General features: G+C 36.4%; 1 protein-coding gene across 1 annotated transcript in view; it reads right to left on the bottom strand.

Moving 5' to 3' along the window:
• SUGCT (succinyl-CoA:glutarate-CoA transferase) overlaps positions 1-20350 on the bottom strand; it is a 668838-nt gene extending 648488 nt beyond the window's left edge. The window contains exons 1-5 of the mRNA XM_046668918.1: positions 20226-20350; positions 19509-19582; positions 9322-9407; positions 8739-8789; positions 2044-2164 (exon numbers count right to left, since the gene is read on the bottom strand). Coding sequence (XP_046524874.1) covers positions 2044-2164; positions 8739-8789; positions 9322-9407; positions 19509-19582; positions 20226-20350 — 457 coding nt within the window. The remainder of the gene's footprint in view (positions 1-2043; positions 2165-8738; positions 8790-9321; positions 9408-19508; positions 19583-20225) is intronic.
• Positions 20351-20576: the final 226 nt, after the last annotated feature.

Genomic DNA, 20576 nt, shown 5'->3' with positions numbered 1-20576 from the left:
AGGGGAATAGTTTTCCAAGTGATGGGAACATCACATGCAAAGGCTCTAAAGTGAGGGAGGGCATGGTGAATTTAGGAAATGCAAGTAACTCAGTCCATATACGCTTTACGCTTTATGCCTTTCTGCTTTCTGTCTATATTTTTAAGCTTAAAATATCTATGAAAATAAACACTTTCTTCACTTGATTTCCAGGAGGTTCTCCTCCCACTTCATTGACAATTCCTTCACTATCTCCTTCACTGTGTCCTCGTCATTTCCCAAACATCTAGTCATTACAGTGCACCAGGCTCAGCCTCCCAGACACTCCTTTCTCATCTACATTCACTCTCTAAATGATCTCAACCAGGATTCCAATAGCATCTACTTACTCATCACTATCAAATTTTATATCTCCCCAGAACTCCTGACTCTTAGATCCAATCCCTTACCCTACACCTCCACTTGGAGATCTAATAAGCACCTCAAGCTAGACGTGTCCAGAACTGAACTCTTGACGTTTTCCCTACCAACACTGCTTTCCACAGTCTTGTTCAACTCCATAAATAGCAATTCCATTCTCACAATTGCTCAGGCCAAAACCTTCGAGTCATCCTTAACTCTAGTCTTTCTCTGATACTCAGATCTATTCCGTCTGCAAACTTATCAACTTCGTCTTGGAAACATTCAGGATCCTCTTACTCTTCCATTCTCTGCAGCACTGCTACCCTAATTCAAGTCACCATCATCTGGAGGCTGGAATAGTTCAGTAGCTTCATAACTGTCCTTCCACTTCCACCTTTGTCCTCTATAGTCTCTTCTCAACACAGGAGCTAGCGTGATGTTTTTAAAAATAGGTCAGATCATATCAATCCTTGGCTCAAAACATTCCATTAGCTTACAATCTTACTCAAAGTAAAAGCCAAATTCCTTAAAAGTAACCCAAAAGCCCGTTATGATCTTGCTAACCAACATCTCCTGGTTTTCTTCATATTCATGCCCCTTTGCTCACCCTGCTTCAGCCATCCTTGCTGGTCCTCAAACATGCCCAGCACATTCTTGCCTCACTTCTTTGCACTTGATGCTCCCCGTACCTAAAACTCTCTCTGCCAATATCTATATAACTCATTCTTTTACTTCATTCAGATCCCTGCTCAAATGTCACCTTATCAATGAAGCCTTCTCTCACCTCCCCGTATAAAATAGCTCCTCTTCACCCCATTCACGTTGCCCTACTTTATTTCTCTCTTTAACCCTTATCACTACCCTACTCAATCAGAAAAAACAAAAAACAAAAAAAGGTGCTTATTTATCTACTATCCATCTCTCTAACCCAGAATGTAAATCTCCTTGGGAGCATAAATACATGTTATTCATTGCTATATCCAGAACCTTAGAATACTGCCTGGCAGGACATAGGCCTGCAGTAAATATTTGGTGGATGAACGAATAAAGGCTGAAAATATTATGAATTTTTCTGACAAAAACTATTAATGTAACTTTCAATTTTAAGAGCCACTTTCCTATATTGCATCCCTAATTAATAGGCTTATAAAATACGTAAAACTAATATGATGACTTTTTTCCCTTTTGGCCCAATGACATACACACACACACACACATGAGGTTCACCAGCAAGAGCTGAATGACCGGGAAGACTTTCTAGCACTCTTTTCCTTTTCCTTCACTTGGCTTAGCACTTTTGAATATATTGAAGGAACATGTTGAGTTCCTGTGATATCTTAAAGTTGATTAATATTTCACCTTTAATTCTGTATATGAGTTAATAACAGTACTTTATAAAATATCAATAGAAAAGTTGGCAAAAACTACAAGCATATAATTCAGAGGAGAAATACAAATATCCCATAAATACATGAAAAATATTCATTTAGGTTAACATTCTTTAGTGGTTAATTTTCAGCAACCTAAAATAGCTTGGGGGCCAGGGGATGGAGAGCAAAATCACTTCAAGAAAACCAACACTAGCAAGAGATTTCTTATATAAACAAAGAAACCCAGAAATTGGACAACCTACTCACTGAGAAGGGTGTGGGGTTGAAATACCTGTGATGGAACAATAGATGATGTGAGGAGCAATCTTGTCTATATCTTCATATCCCAGGCCCACTGCAGACAGTTTGCCAGGGACATAGTTTTCCACAAATACATCACAAACAGCTGCAAGCTGAAGGAAGAGATGAAGATGAGTCAGACTTCTTAAGGGACTTCCAAACTTTCAACAAATCCCCACATGATAGAATTCTAATTCAGTAAAAACAATTGATCCTCATTTTGTAATAGTCCAGAAGAATCACAGGAAAAGCAGAATTACAAAGTAGAATTAGATAAACACACAGGTTCTGGTCAACTACTTGAGGTATTACTGCCAGTAAAACAATGGCTATTAAAATTTTCAGTAAATGCTGTGGTATTAAATGGATTCTGCTTCGGTTAAACATAAGAAATATCTAAGCTACATGGTCCAAATATATTCTCAGAAGTTTAGGTAGAAAAATTAGAATATAAGTACATAAAATATATGGAAAACATCTTTTAAACACTTTACAAAAAATTAAATACGATGTCTTTACTACTCCCTATTCTTATTATGCAATATTCATCATTGCAACATGCACGTACAGACACTTAGTACATGAAAACAGGATTCTGAAATGCTTTCATACTTTTCAGATGCTTTCTTTCCAAAGAGTTTCAAATGTATTTAATAAATCATTGTTTTTAAGAAAAACTATTAAAATATAACCCACAGAATCAGCAACTGTCAGAAACAAGACCCAGATCTTTACTCCTAGGTGACTGCTATAGGAATTAGAGGACAAGGAACCATTGTAAACCTTAATCTTAAAATTCTTCTCAAAATTTCAATTGTGACTATAGATCTTTTAAAGTCTTTTTTTAAAGTCATCATAAAAATTATACTAGGTCACCCAGAAAAACTAATTACAGTAATTCTTGAACATATCCAAGAGCTTAATAACTATTAAATAAATTTTTAATTGCCATGTTGACTTAGATTTAGATTTATTTCCACACATACAAACTAATGTAATAGAATAAGACTCTAGATCAGAAGTGGGCAAACTTTTTCCATAAAAAGTAAAATAGTAAATATCTTAGCCATTGCAGGCCACATCCATTCCCTGTCACATGTTCTTCTTCATTTTTGTTAACAGTCTTTAAAAATGTAAAATCCATGCTTCGTCCACGGACTGTATAAAAACAAACCTGATTTGGCCCCCATAGTTTGCCAACCTTTGCTCTAAGAGGAAAAGGTTAAATTCAAATAAGCTTTAGATGGAAACACATAAATAAATTGAGTGCCGGCCACCAAATTGGGAGTGTATTTATGGAATTGTCCGACTTAACAAAATTTGGAGAAGAGTGGGAAATCTTAGGAGATATCTCAAAGAAACAAGTTATCATCCTCCAGAGCTCCTGAAACAGAAGCACCAGATGCCCAGGGGACCACCTATCAGGAAAGGAATGATAAATATATTAAGATATAGGACAGAGACTGAAAGATTTAAGTATGCGCCCCAAATCTAAAGCCATGTAGGCATCCTTTCCAAACTTCAGGGGCCAATTAACATTTGAGCTACTTCTCACATGGGCAGTTCCACGTAGTATGTTCCAGGGAGATTCCCAATAAAGATGCACTTATTTATTGTTAATGATTCTACCAAGTATTGCTTCAGGCTTTGAAGGGAGGGCGGGAGTTAGTATTAAATAAAACACAAAGGTACAGTTAGGCTTCGATTCACTCCACAAATTTTTCTAAGCCTCTATTTACTACTTAGAAGGCCCTCCTATAAGGCACTAAAGGAAACAAACTACATCAAACACATCCAGGCTTCCACATTGGTCATCTCTCACTGCATGTATTCTGCATGGTGTATGATAAAGTACCTTATGTAAATGACATTTAATAAATTAGTTTTAATTTTAAAAAACTCTGGCAGGTGCCTCAAAAAGTTTAACATCAACTACCATATGACCCAGCAATGCTACTCCTAGCTATATACTCAAAAAAATTGAAAACAGGAACTCAAACAGATACTTGTATGCAAATGTTCATGGCAGCATTTTATTCACAATAGCCAAAAGTTGAAAAACAACCCACATGTCCATTAACAGACAAATATATCCATCCCATAAAGTGGAACATTATTCAACCATCAAAAGGAATGAAGTTCTAATACATGCCACAACATGGATGAACCTTGAAAACATTATGCTAAGTGAAATTAACCAAACACAAAAGTACAAATATTGTATGATTTCGCTTACATGAAATATCCAGAATAGGCAAATTCATAGAAACAGAAAGTAGATTAGAGATTATCAGGGGCTGGGGGAGAGGGAAGTAGAGAGTTATTGCTTAATTACAGAGTTTCTGTCTGGGGTGATGAGATATTTTGGAAATAGACAGCAGTGATGGTTGTACAACATTATTAATGTAATTAATGCCACTGAATTGTACACTTAAAAATGGTTAAAATGGAAATTTTTATGTTATATATATTCTATCACAATAAAAAAAATTTTTTAACAATGTACAGTATTTGTATTTTTAGACTTCTGTGGAATCCATCTCAAGCCACATAAAGTATCCAGATGGACCACAAATTCACTGTTCCAATAAAACAAGAAAAAAATACAATGAATACGTTATGCTAAAACAAGTGTTCCAAAATTTTTTTTTTTCCTGAGGAAGATTTGCCCTGAACTAACAATCATGCCAATCTTCCTCTATTTATTAGTTTGTGGGCTGCCAGCACAGCATGGCTGCTAACAGAGCGGTGTAGGTCTGCACCTGGGAAACAAACCCAGGTCACCAAAGTGGAGCACACCAAATTTAACCACTAGGCCACCAGGGCTGGCCCCTCAAAATATTTTAAGTAACCAAAAGAAAGCAATAAAAAACAATATACATTTTAAGCAACCAAAAAAAAAAAGCAATAAAAACCAATATACATGGCATTATCTCATGTTTTGGGGGAAAAAGTGAGTATATGAGGGCATAAAGAGATTTGATATGATACACTAAAATATTAACCTTTTTGCCCATGAACAGATGTCACCTGTGTAACAAGAAAAAACAAATTTTTTAACCAGAAAGAGTTGTGCTCAGAATACCATGTAGTCTGGCTCTACAATGTTATAAGAAAAACGTGAAAAAGTCGAGTTTAAGAACTAAAGATTTCTACTGATAAAGATGCCCAGTAGTTTTTTATGATTACCTAACAACTCAATGTGTAGGCATTATTGATATTTACTGATAAAATATTCCTGGAAAAGTATATAGGGCAGAAATTATTCTTTTCTCCATTTTATAAATATTTATTTTAAATAAATATGTACTGTCCGCTTACTAGATATTGATTCTTAGTGAGTCTGTCATCCAACATATTCTCTCTCCCTCTCTGTTTCAGGATATTCACCCAGTTCAAGATCATGTATGTTCCCTATAGATTTAGCCAAGTCATTCATAGGCTAAACAGGACAGCGCTGAAATCAGTCATCAGAAAACTTCCTCGGAGTTAAATTGATCTCCACACTATCTACAAGCATTATACAAGTCAATTGTTTCAGTAGAGACCAAATGTTTACTGCATTGCTGGGACACAATAATCTACTAGGAAATAAAGCGAGAATAAAAAAGACTGGCTCCCAGTTTTACTGGTCAGCATCTCTTCCTCATTTAGGTGCTTGCAAATCACCTATTAATCTTTTCTAGAATCTTGCCCAGAATAAAAAATAAGTACAATTTTGTATGTTAGAGAACTCACCATCTTTTTCTTTCTGAAAGGGAAAAAGATAATCTCCTTCCAGTCACAGAGTAAATAAGAACTAAAATCAATTTGAAATACAAAGTATATAATTTTGAGTTCTCCTCATTAGACATAATTTAGGAACAGACTGGATGAGCAAGATCAAGAACAGAGGGGAAAGTGATGATAATAATTTAACCACACTTATGAGTAAAGAAATCATAAAATAATTTTTTCAATGCTATGTCACAGAACATAAGGGCAAAGTTTCATGATATCTTCCACTTATTTTCAAACAGTTCAACAATACACAAACACATACACATATACACATGCAAATAAGCGAATATAGCAAAATGTTAAAATTGTAGCTTCTAGGCATAGGGTAAAAGAAAGTTCATTGTACTATTCTTTCAACTTTTCTGTATGTTTAAATTTTTCATAATAAAATGTCAGAGGAAAATAAAACCTAACACACTGCTCTGTGGACCATAACACATGCACACAATATAGATATTGTGACTGTCAACTAATTAACAGAGAGAATTATTTGAAATATAGATGTGTTAGAAAGTTATCAGATCATACTGCCATGAAAATACCAGGCTCCACAAAGACTTTCTAAGCAGAGTTTTGTTTTTGACACAACCTGTTTTTGGTTAGTCTAGCCAACAAAGGAGTCATACTTTTTGGAGCTCTCATGTATCCAGCTGATTGCTTTGTATAATACTTTGGAAGCGTTTCTATAAACTAGACTCATTCTATTAGCAATCACAGCCACCAAGGTCTGAATGCAGAGGTTGTTTTGCTACTCCTAAGGCCAAAAGAGAAATCCATGCCAGAAAGAATAAAAAACTAGGCAAAAAGTAATTTTTCCTCTAGGCAGTAAGAGACATAACTTATGAATGATATAACTAAAAGCCATAGACATGAATAATGTCCCCAGACAATCTATTTAAGTTTAATATGAGTTAAAATGTACTTTAATGTTATCAATCAGACACGAAGAGAAATCAAACCCACAATGAAACAATTTTAAATTGTTACAATCTGTTGGAAGACACTGGCAGGATCCAAGGAGAGTGCAGAGGAAGTCCCAGCAATTCATTTATTTCGGTCAGAATTATACCTGTAGGCCTAAAATATTCAAATGTACACCGATGGCTTAGTAGCAGGAGTGATGAATTCCACCTAACACTGCCCCATTGAGAAGCCCTGGTGAAATTGCAAAGTATATGTTAAATCAAATCTGAAAGCTTGACTATTCAGGATAAAATATCAGAATGTTCTGAAGTGGAAGCAAAGAAGCAGATTGAACACGGAAGATGGAACTGAGAAACACAGAACAGAAAGAGAAGAGTTAAGGAAAGAAAATCTCCTAGATAATAAATAAATAAATAAATAAATTACTACTGAGAAAACGATAAAAAGAAAGGCCTGATAATGAAGATAATGAGAGTTGGGTCCAAGGTGAGGGCAGCCACTGCAGAAAAACAGAGCAGGGCAGTGATAATGGAGAACAACTTAGAAAACTCGAACTAACTTTCAACTGAACAAGCAAACAAGCAAACCTAAGTTATGCTACGGAAAAGATGTAGGAAAACAGAGCAGTAAGATCAGGACAATTATCGAGCTTGGGGTTCAAAACGTATCTAGCAAATCAGGGGCTGGCCCCGTGGCCGAGTGGTTAAGTTGCGCGCTCCGCTGCAGGCGGCCCAGTGTTTCGTTGGTTCGAATCCTGGGCACGGACATGGCACTGCTCATCAAACCACGCTGAGGCAGCGTCCCACACGCCACAACTAGAAGGACCCACAACGAAGAATATACAACTATGTACCGGGGACTTTGGGGAGAAAAAGGAAAAAATAAAATCTTTAAAAAAAAAAAAAAACGTATCTAGCAAATCAAAGTTCTAAATTTGCTGTATTGATCCAACAGAACCAAAGTGGATGGTCACCAGTTCTGATCGTAATAATTCAAAGAAATTATCTTCCAGTTGGACAGATAAATGAGGAAAGTAACAGCAGAGCATGATGTTAAACTTGATGCTTTGGTATAAAACAAATTTGGGGACTGGTTCTTTAATCAAGCAGACTTACATCCATTACATCAGGTTTTCAACTTTAACAAGGATGGCAAACAAGCTTTATCCCACATGATGAATCCAACTTCACGTGCCTCAGGAACAAGAGTAATAGTGGTCAGCATTAATGAGTGCTGACTGTGGCAGGCATTCTTCTACACGTTTTACACCTATGAACTCGATTCTAACAGCAACCCTAAGAAGCAGGCACTACTATTATCCCCATTTTACTGATAAGGACATAAAGAAGTTAAGTGACCTGCCTGAAGTCACGTATCTAGTAAGTACAGAAGGCAGGATTTGAATCCCAGTAGTGGAACCCTAAGGTATGCCCCAAACCATTGTGCAATCCTGCCCCTCAAGGAAAGATGCAGGGATCAGGTCTGGACATATTGGTCATCTGAATAAGCGCTGGAGAAAGCTTGGGCTCTCCAGTGATGTGGCCCAGGGTTCACATTTCAGCTCTCCCCTTTACTAGCTATGTGATCTTTGGAGCATCACTTAAGCCCCATGAGACTCATTTGCCTCCTGTGAAAATGAGGATTCTAATACCTCGTTTACAAGTCAAATTCTGAGGATTTGAGAAGATCATGTAATTAAAGTGGCCAAGCCTAAGATCTGATGCAGAGCAGGCACTCAGTCAACAGTAAGTAGCTAGTACTGTAACTGAATACTCTCACAGTTGGAGAAACATTACACTCAATATACAAGAAATTATAAAACAAATTATACCTATTACAAAAGTAAAGTTAAATTCTTAAATGGCATTTACAGCAAAATTACATATTGTGAATGAAATAAAGTTTTAAAACACTTTTTTTTCTGATGTTGAAATCCCTAATATAACCCAGGTGGTAAAATGCCTCCCACAGAGCATACTGTACCTCTTTGACGATTTTCACCCCTTTTGGATCCTTGATATTAACAGCTATACTCTAAAAATTAAAATATATAAATATTAAAATCGTATCATAAAGGTTTTTCTTATTACTGACATTTCAACAAGGGAACCATTCATATCATAGATCCTGCTCTTAAAGCAAATGTATGTTCCTCATGAAGAAACATTTAAATCACCTTTACTGATTTTATTTGCAATTTGGATATGTTAGCTGATAGCAAGGATTATAGTAAAAATTTTTCCAATAATAATACCAAGTATTGGGCAATTAGCAATCTCCAAAGGATTAACAAATGTAAAGAATCAAATGATTCCTCTTGATAGTAAAATTATTTCCGTTATAAAACATTATAAACTCTCACAAAATGTTTAAGTTAGTGACAAAGGAAGAAAAGCTCTATTGCTTTTATTTGGTAAGTGGTGAATGAATAAAATTTCACCTTATTTGAAACATTAGTTATATCTACAAAAAAAAGTAGAAACAAACAAGCCAGGATGATATCAAACGCTTTGCTATTACAAGAGAATAACACAAAGAAGGAAAAAAAAGGAAATGACGTTCTTACTTTTTTATTTCGGTTAACACTGAGAAAATAAACACTTTCCGTCCCCAGAAAAGGTGGCCCCCAAGCTCGTGTGTCATCACCAGCTCCTGGAAGTAACAGTTCAAGCTATTAATCTTTACCTTTGAAACACCATGAGACATGTCACACCAACGGGCTCTCTCATCACACACATTCACAGGCACCTGAACAAGATCAGCTCAAGTCATGGCATTAGCCATCTAGAGGGGGCCATAGGAGCTGCTTAGGACTGTCCACACTCTACCTGTTCATCTTAACCACTAAATCCCTCCATATTCTCTTTCACTAAACTCCATCCCTGAAAGTCAAAATCCAGAAGGAAATAACCTACTGGCAGTTTTAAAGTTTAATAAATGTCAAATCTGAGGGGAAAAAAAATTACTGTCAGTTTTTGCCAAGCAAGTTGGTCAGCTTTTCCCGTGTTTCTTTGCATTAAATGTGCAAAGAAAATGTTGAGTCTGCAAAAGATTTTTGTTAAATATTATTTAAGGCAGAATAATGATAAGTAAGTCTTTAGGATAAAACGGCATCCGAGGGTAGGTAGAGAACAATGATAAATAAATCTATAACAAAATTTTCTGTAGCAACAACAAATCAGAAAAGGCAAAATAAGCTACTGAATAGCAAATTCTGTGAATTTAAAACATTATTTTAGAATACAATTTCAGTCTTCTGGGTCCTGCTTCAAAGTAAAAGTTTAAAACCATCAAAAAATAGGGCATTTTATTCTGGACATCTACTTTAAGTGATTCTGAAATTTTTTTGTGTTTGATTCAAAGACAACATCTTAGAGTTACAGAAAAAAAAGTTTTCTTTGCACAAAAAGCAACTGGCAAACAACATCGATAGAACTCAGAAAATGAATCAACACTTAAATGACACAAAATAATATCACTTTAATTAAGAATTTTGTAAGTTCTAAGTATTGATATAAGAAACAAATCACTATATAAGCAATTATAAAGTATTTATCACTAGCCCCCTAAAAAGAGATAATTTGTGAATATGTGTTAAAATTTAAATTCTAATTTTATTTAAATGATATAATTAACCTAGTAGCCCATTAGACTTTACCTACTAAAATTGATGAAGAAAAACAGACACAGCCTTTTAGAAAATAAAACAGAGGCTAAAGAATAAACTCATTTATTAAAAAAAAAAAAAAACAAGAGAAACAGAGGACACAGGACAAAAGAAAAAAGAAACATTAGTTCCAACTGGATATGAACCAATAACAATACAAAACAATAAATGGTATCAAATGGAATGGAATACTCAAACATCAGGGGGAAAAAATGAACCACGAGAGCCCACAAAGGCAACCTCTCAGTAACAAACCAGTTAGAGGCTTCATGGAAAACGTATGCATGAATCTGGGTCTTCCGGATCAGCAGGACCTCTTAGAGTAAAGAGAAAGTCCAGCTACTTCCATTTTTTTTCAAAGCTCCCCATACATTAAAAACATTTTTTAAAATGAAGCCATGCCAAGATAAGGCTAAAATTAGATGGTTTATTTTAAATGTTTATATTCATCTCTCAGATGAAGAAAATGTCAGCAATCTAAATTGGAGGCCTACATGGCTTTCTGCCCCAATTGTCCCTGGTATATAACCAGGGTTTTAGAGAGGCAGAAGGATCAGTGTCAAAGGCACACGACAGGAAATAAAGGTTAAAGGTCACAACTGGTAAAAACAGGCAGTTTGAGAGACATGTTTTATTTGTCCTACACACAATTTAAATTCTTTAGCTACCATGATTTCAAAATCTGAAGATCTCATATAAAAACTCCGACTGCTTTTCTTAAATATTTCAATACATTTACTCATTCAGCAAATATTTACAGGGTGCCTACTATGTCACAGACACTGCTCTATGCAGAGCAGACGCAGCATTGAACAAAAGACCAAGAGCCCTGCCCTCACATCCCTGCCTACTGGGGACAATGCTGGAGTATCAGCAGCATCATTTGTGGCCCGCCCCCAGCCCACTTCACTCATTTGTGTTACCTGCCTGGCCCTACAGACATTTAGTTTCCACTCAATGACCAACTCTAAAAAGAGAATAAAAAATATACTTCAGCTTGCTGTGCTCTTTGATTACACAAATAAGAATACTCTAAGTTCTAAGTCAGAAAACTACAACCAAATCTTATTTAATTAAAGAACTGGAGAAATGGACACAAAAAGAGACCAGTTCTCTACTGAAATCTGAAAATACAGCCAAGTCACTTCTCCTCATATCTGTGTTGAATAACATCTTGAAAACCCAAAACAATTAAATATATAATGTGAACATTAAAACGTATATTGGATGCAGAGGAGTGGCATCAGCATCACGAGGGAGTGAACTCGCCCAGGACACTCTCCCCTCCAACATGCAACAAAAAGGAGCAACCACATTCCAACAAAAAATAATAGCACAAGAATCCCCAGAGACCCACAGCAGCCAGAGGAGCTGGATTGGGTTAAGAGAGATCTTTGCTCCCTCCCCTAGAGACTGGGATCACTGCCGCTGGAGGCTCTGTGGGGGAAGGAGCAGGGGAGGGGCCGCGCTTCCACGGGATCTTCCAGGACTCCCACCGCCCTGCAGCAGAAACCCTCTAATGGGGCAAAAGCTTTCATGTGGGGTGATCCCATTAAGCCAAGACCCCAGGAAACCAGAGAGCGAGAGCTGATTGGGAAACCCGGGTCTGCGTGCAAGAGAAAGTGCACTCCCCTCCCCCCTCCTCCAACCCGCACTGTGCACTGCCATTGGGCCGAAGGCGGAGGGCTCAGAATACACGGCTCTCGACCCCCATCTAGTGGCGAGAGGCTGTAACTGCAACCAAATAATATCACTATGCACAAAAACCGCTCCTCTACCATCCAGCAATTTATAAAAGCTCCAGAGCAGAAGGAAAACAATAAAAACACAGAATATGTCCTGAGGACTTGGAAATAGGTAAACTAAACGACAATGAATTCAGAATAGCTATCATCAAAAAACTCAGTGAGGTAAAGGAAAATATAGAGAAACAAGTCAACAAGTTCTGGAGTTACTTCACAAAAGAGATTGAAACTATAAAGGAGAATCAATTAGAAATACTAGAGATGAAAAATACAATGAATCAGATAAAACAGAATACAGATTCCTTGCATGCCAGTGTGGACAACATAGAGCAGCAAATTAGCATAATCGAAGATAGACAGGTTGAACGGTTCCAGACAGAGGAAGAGAGAGAATGAAGACGAAAAAGAAATGAAGAAAATCTCCAAGGAATAGCCAACTCAATGAGGAAATGCAATTTAAGAATTATCGGCAGACCCAAGGGCGAAGAAAAGGAGAATGGAGCAGAAGGTGTGCTCAAAGAAATAATAGCAGAGAATTTCCCAAGTCTAGGGAATGAGAGAGAAATGTGAGTGGAGGAAGCTTTCAGATCGCCTATATATGTCAATGTAAAAAGACCTACCGCAAGGCATATAGTAGTAAAAATGGCAAAAATGAATGACAAAGAAAGAATACTCAGGCAGAAGAAAACAACCTACAAAGGATCCCTCATCAGACTTTCAGCAGATTTCTCTGCAGAAACCTTACAAGCTAGGAGAGACTGGAATGACATATTCAAAACTTTAAAGAATAAAAATCATCAGCCAAGAATACTCTATCCAGCAAAAACGTCCTTCAGGTATGAGGGAGAAATTAAATCTTTCCCAGACAAACAAAAGCTAAGGGACTTCATAGCCATGAGACCCCCCCCCCCCACAAGAAATCCCCAGGAAGGCCCTCATACCTGAAAAAAGAAAAAGAGGGAGAAAGGGGTCACAAAACACAGAGTAAGGAGACCAACAGATAGAATCAGAATACGATAGCAAATATTCAACTATAGCATTAGGATAAAGGGAAGGAAAACACCAAAAACAAAGACAATCTTATCACTCTAACCACAAAATCACAACACAAGTTGGAATAAGAGACGAAAATAATAACTTAGGAGGGGAGGAGGAAAGGGACTGAATCAGTTTAGGCTAAGGAAACAAGAGGCCACCAGAAAATGGACTACGTTATGCATGAGATTCTGAATACAAACTTCAGGGTAGCCACTAAACTGAAAAACAGAACAGAGACACAAAAAATAAATAAGGAAAAAGCTAAGAAACCCAGCATAAGAAACTGAAGAAGTCAATGGGTAGGCCAAAACACACAGGACGAGTAACAAAGGAAATGCAGGAAAATCAGAAAATGAGCAACAGAATGACAGCATTAAGCCCTCATGCATCAATAATCAGCCTCAGTGTAAACGGATTGAACTCTCCAATGAAAAGACACAGAGTGGCAAGATGGATTAAAGAACAAGATCCAACAATTTGTTGCCTCCAGGAAACACACCTCAGCTCCAATGACAAACACAGTCTAGGAGTGAAGGGGTGGAAGACGATACTCCAAGCTAATGGCAAACAAAAGAAAGCAGGTGTCGCAATACTTATATCAGATAAAGTAGATTTCAGGACAAGACAGGTAAAGAGAGACACAGAGGGCAATATATAATGATCAAAGGGACACTTCATCAAGAAGAAATAATGCTTATAAATATCTATGCACCCAACACAGGAACACCAAAGTTCATAAAGCAACTATTAACAAACCTAAAAAAAGATATCAAAAATAACACAATAATAGCAGTGGACCTCAACACCCCACTCACATCATTGGACAGATCATCCAGACAGAAAATCAACAAGGAAATAGTGGAATTAAATGAAAAGCTAAAACAGTTGAACTTAATAGACATATAAAGAACACTTCATCCAAAAATGGCAGAATAAACATTCTTCTCAAGCACATATGGAACATTCTCAAGGACAGACCATATGTTGGGAAACAAGGTAAGCCTCTATAAATTTAAAAAAATTGAAATAATAACAAGCCAATCATAATGCTATAAAGCTAGAAATTAATTATAAGAAAAAAGCTGAGAAAGGCACAAAGATATGGAGACTAAACACTATGCCATTGAACAAGCAATGGATCATTGAAGAAATTAAAGAATAAATCAAAAAATATCTGGAGACAAATGAAAATGATAACCAAATGCCATACCAAATCATATGGGATACAGCAAAAGCTGTATTAAGAGAGAAATTCATCGCAATACAGGCACACCTTAACAAACAAGAAAAATCCCAAATAAGCAATCTTAAACTATACCTAACTGAATTAGAGAAAGAAGAACAAACAAAGCCCAAAATCAGCAGAAGGAGAGAAGTAATAAAAATCAGAGCAGAAATAAATGCTATTGAAACAAAAAGGCAGTAGAAAGGATCAATGAAACAAAGAACTGGTTTTTTGAGAAGATAAATAAAACTGACAAACCCCTAGCCAGACTTACAAAGAAAAGAAGAGAGAAAGCTCAAATAAACAAAATCAGAAATGAAAGAGGAGAAATAACAACAGACTCCACAGAAATACAACAGATTATAAGAGAATGCTATGAAAAACTATATGCCAACAAAATAGATAACCTAGAGGAAATGGATAAATTCTTAGACTCTTACAATCTTCCAAAGCTAAGTCAAGAAGAAGTAGACAATCTGAACAGACCAATCACAAGGAAAGAGATTGAAACTGCAATCAAAAGCATCCCAAAGAATAAAACCACAGGACCAGATGGCTTTCCTGGGGAATTCTACCAAATTTTCAGAGAGGATTTAACACCTATACTTTTCAAGCTATTCCAAAAAATTAGGGAGAATGGAATACTTCCTAACACATTCTACAAGGCCAACATCACTCTGATACCAAAGCCTGACAAGGACAGCACGAAAAAGGAGAACTACAGGCCAATATCGCTGATGAACACAGATGCAAAAATTCTCAACAAAATTTTGGCAACCCAAATTCAGCAATTCATCAAAAGGATCATACATCATGATCAAGTGGGATTCATACCAGGGACACAGGGATGATTCAACATCTGCAAATCAATTAACGTGATACACCACACCAAGAAATTGAGGAATAAAAACCACATGATCATCTCAATAGATGCAGAGAAAGCATTTGACAAGATCCAACAGCCATTTATGATAAAAACTCTGAAGAAAATGGGGATAGAAGGAAACTACCTCAACATAATAAAGGCCATGTAAGACAAACCCACAGACAACATCATACTCAATGGGCAAAAACTGAGCACCATCCCCCTGAAAACAGGGACGAAACAAGGATGCCCTTTATCACCACTCTTATTCAACATAGTACTGGAGGTTTGGGCCAGAGCAATTAGGCAAGAAAAAGGAATAAAAGGAATCCAAACAGGGAGGGAAGAAGTGAAACTCTTGCTGTTTGCAGATGACATGATCTTATATACAGAAAACCCCAAAGGGTCCATTGGAAAACTTTTAGAAGTAATCAACAACTACAGCAAAGTTGCAGGGTATAAAATCAACTTACATAAATCAGTAGCATTTCTATAGTCTAATAACGAACTAACAGAAAAAGAACTCAAGAACACAATACCATTCACAATTGCAACAAAAAGAATAAAATACCTTGGGGTGAATTTAACTAAGGAAATGAAAGACCTATACAACGAAAACTACAAGGCTTTTCTGAAAGAAATGGATGATGACATAAAGAGATGGAAAGACATTCCATGTACATGGATTGGAAGAATAAACATAGTTAAAATGTCCACTCTACCTAAAGCAATCTACAGATTCGATGCAATCCCAATCAGAATCCCAATGACATTCTTTACAGAAATAGAATAAAGAATCTTAAAATTCATGTGGGGCAACAAAAGACCCTGAATTGCTTAAGCAATCCTGAGAAAAAAGAACAAAGCTGGAGGCATCACAATCCCTGACTTCAAAACATACTACAAAGCTACAGTAATCAAAACAGCACGGTACTGGTACAAAAACAGGTGCACAGATCAATGGAACAGAATTGAAAGCCCAGAAATAAAACCACACATCTATGGACAGATAATCTTTGACAAAGGAGCTGAGGGCATACAATGTAGAAAAGAAAGTCTCTTCAACAAATGGTGTTGGGAAAACTGGACAGTTACATGTAAAAGAATGAAAATTGACCATTCTTTTTCACCATTCACAAAAATAAACTCAAAATGGATCAAAGACCTAAAAATAAGACCTCAAACCATAAGACTTCTAGAAGAAAATGTAGGCAATACACTCTTTGACATCAGTATTAAAAGGATCTTTTCGGACACCATGTCTTCTCAGACAAGGGAAACAATAGAAAGAATAAACAAATGGGACTTCATCAGACTAAAGAGCTTCTTCAAGGCAAATGAAAACAGGATGGAAACAAAAAAACAACCCACTAACTGGGAAAAAATATTTGCAAGTCATATATCTGACAAAGGCTTAATATCCATAACATATAAAGAACTCACATAACTCAACAACAAAAAATCAAACAACCTGATGGAAAAATGGGCAGGAGACATGAACAGACATTTCTCCAAAGAAGATATACAGATGGCCAATAGGCACATGAAAAGATGTTCATCATCACTGATCATCAGGGAAATGCAAATCAAAACTACATTAAGATATCACCTTACACCTGTTAGAATGGCAAAAATAACCAAAACAAATAGTAACAAATGTTGGAGAGGTTGTGGAGAAAAAGGAACCCTCATACACTGCTGGCGGGAATGCAAACTGGTGCAGCCACTATGGAAAACAGTATGGAGATTTCTCAAAAAATTAAAAATAGAAATACCACATGACCCAGCCATCCCACTACTGGGTATCTATCCAAAGAACTTGAAATCAGCAATTCCAAAAGAACCATGCACCCCTATGTTCATTGCAGCATTATTCACAATAGCCAAGACGTGGAAGCAACCTAAGTGCCCGTCAACTGATAACTGGATACAGAAGATATGGTATATATATATATACAATGGAATACTACTGAGCCATAAAAAAGAATAAAATCGTCCCATTCACAACAACGTGGATGGACCTTGAGGGAATTGTTAAGTGAAATAAGCCAGACAGAAAAGGACAATCTCTGTATGACTCCCCTCATATGAGGAATTTAAACATGTAGACAAAGAGAACAGATTAGTGGCTACCAGGGGAAAGGAGGGGTCGGGGTGGGCACAAAGGGTGAAGGGGTGCATCTACAACACGAGTGACAAACAATAATGTACAACTGAAATTTCACAAGATTGTAAACTATCACAAACTCAACAAAAATTTTTTTTAAAAAATGTATATTGGCCAAAGGGTTAAAGGAAAGAGAGCAATCAGTCAGAAAAAAAAGCAACAAATACCTGCTAGGAACAAAGCTTCATACCAAATGTATGGCTATGGGACATCATAAAGACCTAAAAGGAAGGTGTCCTCCCCAAGGGAAATGAAAAAGTACAAGGGAGAAACAGGCCTAAATAAATAGGGGATAATTATTTTCATAATTAATGTAAATACAAATATTTGGCCTAGTATTTAGGCACAGATCAACTGAAATAGCAAGAGAAATTAGATTGGATGCTTTATCTAGAAATGGAAGACCCAATGGTTGAAATTAGAAAGAGCTGTGGCATTGACATTGGACAGCAGTGTGAAAACCAGAAGTTTTATGGGACCTAGAAAAGAAAAAACCAATGTTCAGCTAGAAAATAAACACTATTCAGCATGTACCCTGCAATGACCAAAAGTGATAAACATCACTGGATAAATGAACTATTATCTCTGGAAGGCAGGATTGGCCAGGTTAGTCTATCACCTGGAGCCTGATGAACACAGGACCAGATAAATAGAGTATAATAATATATATAATGTTCCCCATGCTCATCAGAGAATCTTCTTCTCCCTGCTTTGGCTCCTAAGAAGATCTGTGTAACAGAAAGTTGAATCTTCCAGATCAAATATTCTACTTTACAGTGTTTAATCACTTACGGTAAATTAATAAGTTGATGTAATCTTAAACTAGTCTCTAATGAGTCTTATAGATACATGCACACTATTCAAGGCTAGACCATTTTCACTGATTTTAGAATTCTGTTCCAGGTCCATAAGGACTAGATCTTGAAGAATAAATAATAATGCTAATTTTTGAAACCATCCAAAACAAGCTGTTTATATGCAGAGGACGTAGAGAACACAGACTCTGCCCTTTAAGTGCTTTGTGGAGAGAAAGGTCACATGACACTTTTCTAAGCAAGTTTATCAATAACAGCATTAACCAAACACCAAAATGCTACCAAGGCACCGAATAAAAGTGAGAATTGTGTAAACAGAATAGGTTTATTTGGTTAAGAAAGAAAAAAGTACAAAGGAGAAATAGGCCTAAGTAAATAGGGAATGATGATTTCTAAAACTAATGTAAAGAATGGGAAGATAAAAAAGAAAGCACATCAGATGAAAAACAAAAAAATGAAGAATTGAAATAAAAATGAAGAATTGATCTTAGCTTAGGTGTTTTTCCCTCAAAATCTTTAAAATTATAAAATGGGGAAATGTCTCTTCTATTAGGAATAGAAAAGAATGACTTAGCCTGAGGTATTTGGGGTCCTTTTTGGCAGACTTTGATTCCTTTTTCCTTCTCTCCCCTTCTGTGAACTACTTCTTCCCTCTTACCCTGCCTTGTTCTTGCTCCCCTTCATCCCACAGCGAGGGAGTGTGGCCAGGCCCACTGGAATCTCAGTCTCAACAGTAGGGCTTGTGTGGGGCTCAGGAGGGCCAGGATCAGAGCTGAGGGCCTGGATATTCCTTATTAGCTGCGTGACCTTGAACAAACTGCGTTCTCGCTCAGTGTCTCTGTCTTCTCATTTATAATCTAGGAATAATAACATCAACTCATAGGTCGTTGTAAAGATTAAACAAGTTAATATAGGCAAAGCACTTAGAACCGTGCCTGGCACTGGGATAAGTGCTGTTAGCATCACTGTCATTACATGTTGCATCTCAGTTTCTACCAGAGGCTTTCAGGTGCGTGTGAAGGACCTGGCTTAAGCCTTAGCCTGGGGTACCTAAAAAGGGTAAAGAGAGACCCTTAGTATAGGTTCAGAGGAAAATAAGGAATGAAGAAGAGAAAATAATCATTTCATTTCAATTTTCTCCCCATCCCACATAGAGGGACAGGGATATTTAAAGAACTGTGAAAAATATTTATTAGCTTTTTTTATGTTTTAAAGGGAGCATTAGCTTTACCTGGTCTTTCCACTTTTATAACTTCTGCTCCAAGATCTCCTAAATTCATAGTAGCAAAAGGTCCCGCCAGTACTCTACAATGTTAACAATGATAAATAAATTAATTACCATCTTGAAGATTTTTATACTAATTCTTTTCTTAATAGTCCATCAACTCAGACAAGCTCAAAAATGCTAGTAAGAATTAAAATTGTTAAAACTGTTCAAAAAAGTCATTGGTCATATGTGCCAAGAGCTTTAAAAAGTACATTCCCTTTGTTACAGTAACTCTACTTCCAGAATTCTATTCTAAAGATCAAAAGATCTCCTGAGACAAAGATTTATGTACAAGAAGCCTAATTTATAATAGTGAAATACGGCGGGATGATTAATTAATGATGTGGCAACTATATAATAAAGTATCATCTTATATTTTTGTTGAATCTTGAATGACCTGGGAACATATTCACAATGTAATAGTATGTTTTAAACGTGGGTAAAACTATAATTTTAATATGGTTCCAACTTTTGTTTTTAAAAATCATATATAAATATGCAGATTAGAAAGAAATACATAAATATTATACTACTTGTCTCTTAGAATGATGAAGTTATGTGAATTTTTCTTTCCAGAATTTTGATAATAAGCATTTAAGAGTCCTCTTATAATCCAAAAGATAAATTAATGTTTTTTGAGAGACGGGAAAAACTCCAAAACATGGATAAACCAATACAAACCTCGTTAGATCCAGAATTTTTACACCCTCTAATGGCTTCGTATTGTCAGCATCTGGCAAAACACAGAAAATATTTGAAGAGTATTGACTACTAATTTTCAGGAGGAAGAATGCAGAATTCTTCATATTCTGCTTGAAGTAATCTCTATTACTACCAAAAAATATTTTTTCCTTCACAATATTTCTGCTCTATATGTAACACAGGAACCTTGACCTGATCCAATTAGGTCAATCTGCAAACTTAAAGCCCCTAATACCAGATTATTCCCAATTAATAAAGCCCACATCTATGCTTAAGATAGTTTGTCTAATGAAAAATAGAAAGTGGGAGGGGAAAGAGATGCATAGGCCA

Source organism: Equus quagga, chromosome 8, assembly GCF_021613505.1.
Source record: "Equus quagga isolate Etosha38 chromosome 8, UCLA_HA_Equagga_1.0, whole genome shotgun sequence".
Lineage (NCBI taxonomy): Eukaryota > Metazoa > Chordata > Mammalia > Perissodactyla > Equidae > Equus > Equus quagga.
Note: the sequence above shows the minus strand (reverse complement) of the source record. Positions and strands in the feature narration are given on the sequence as shown.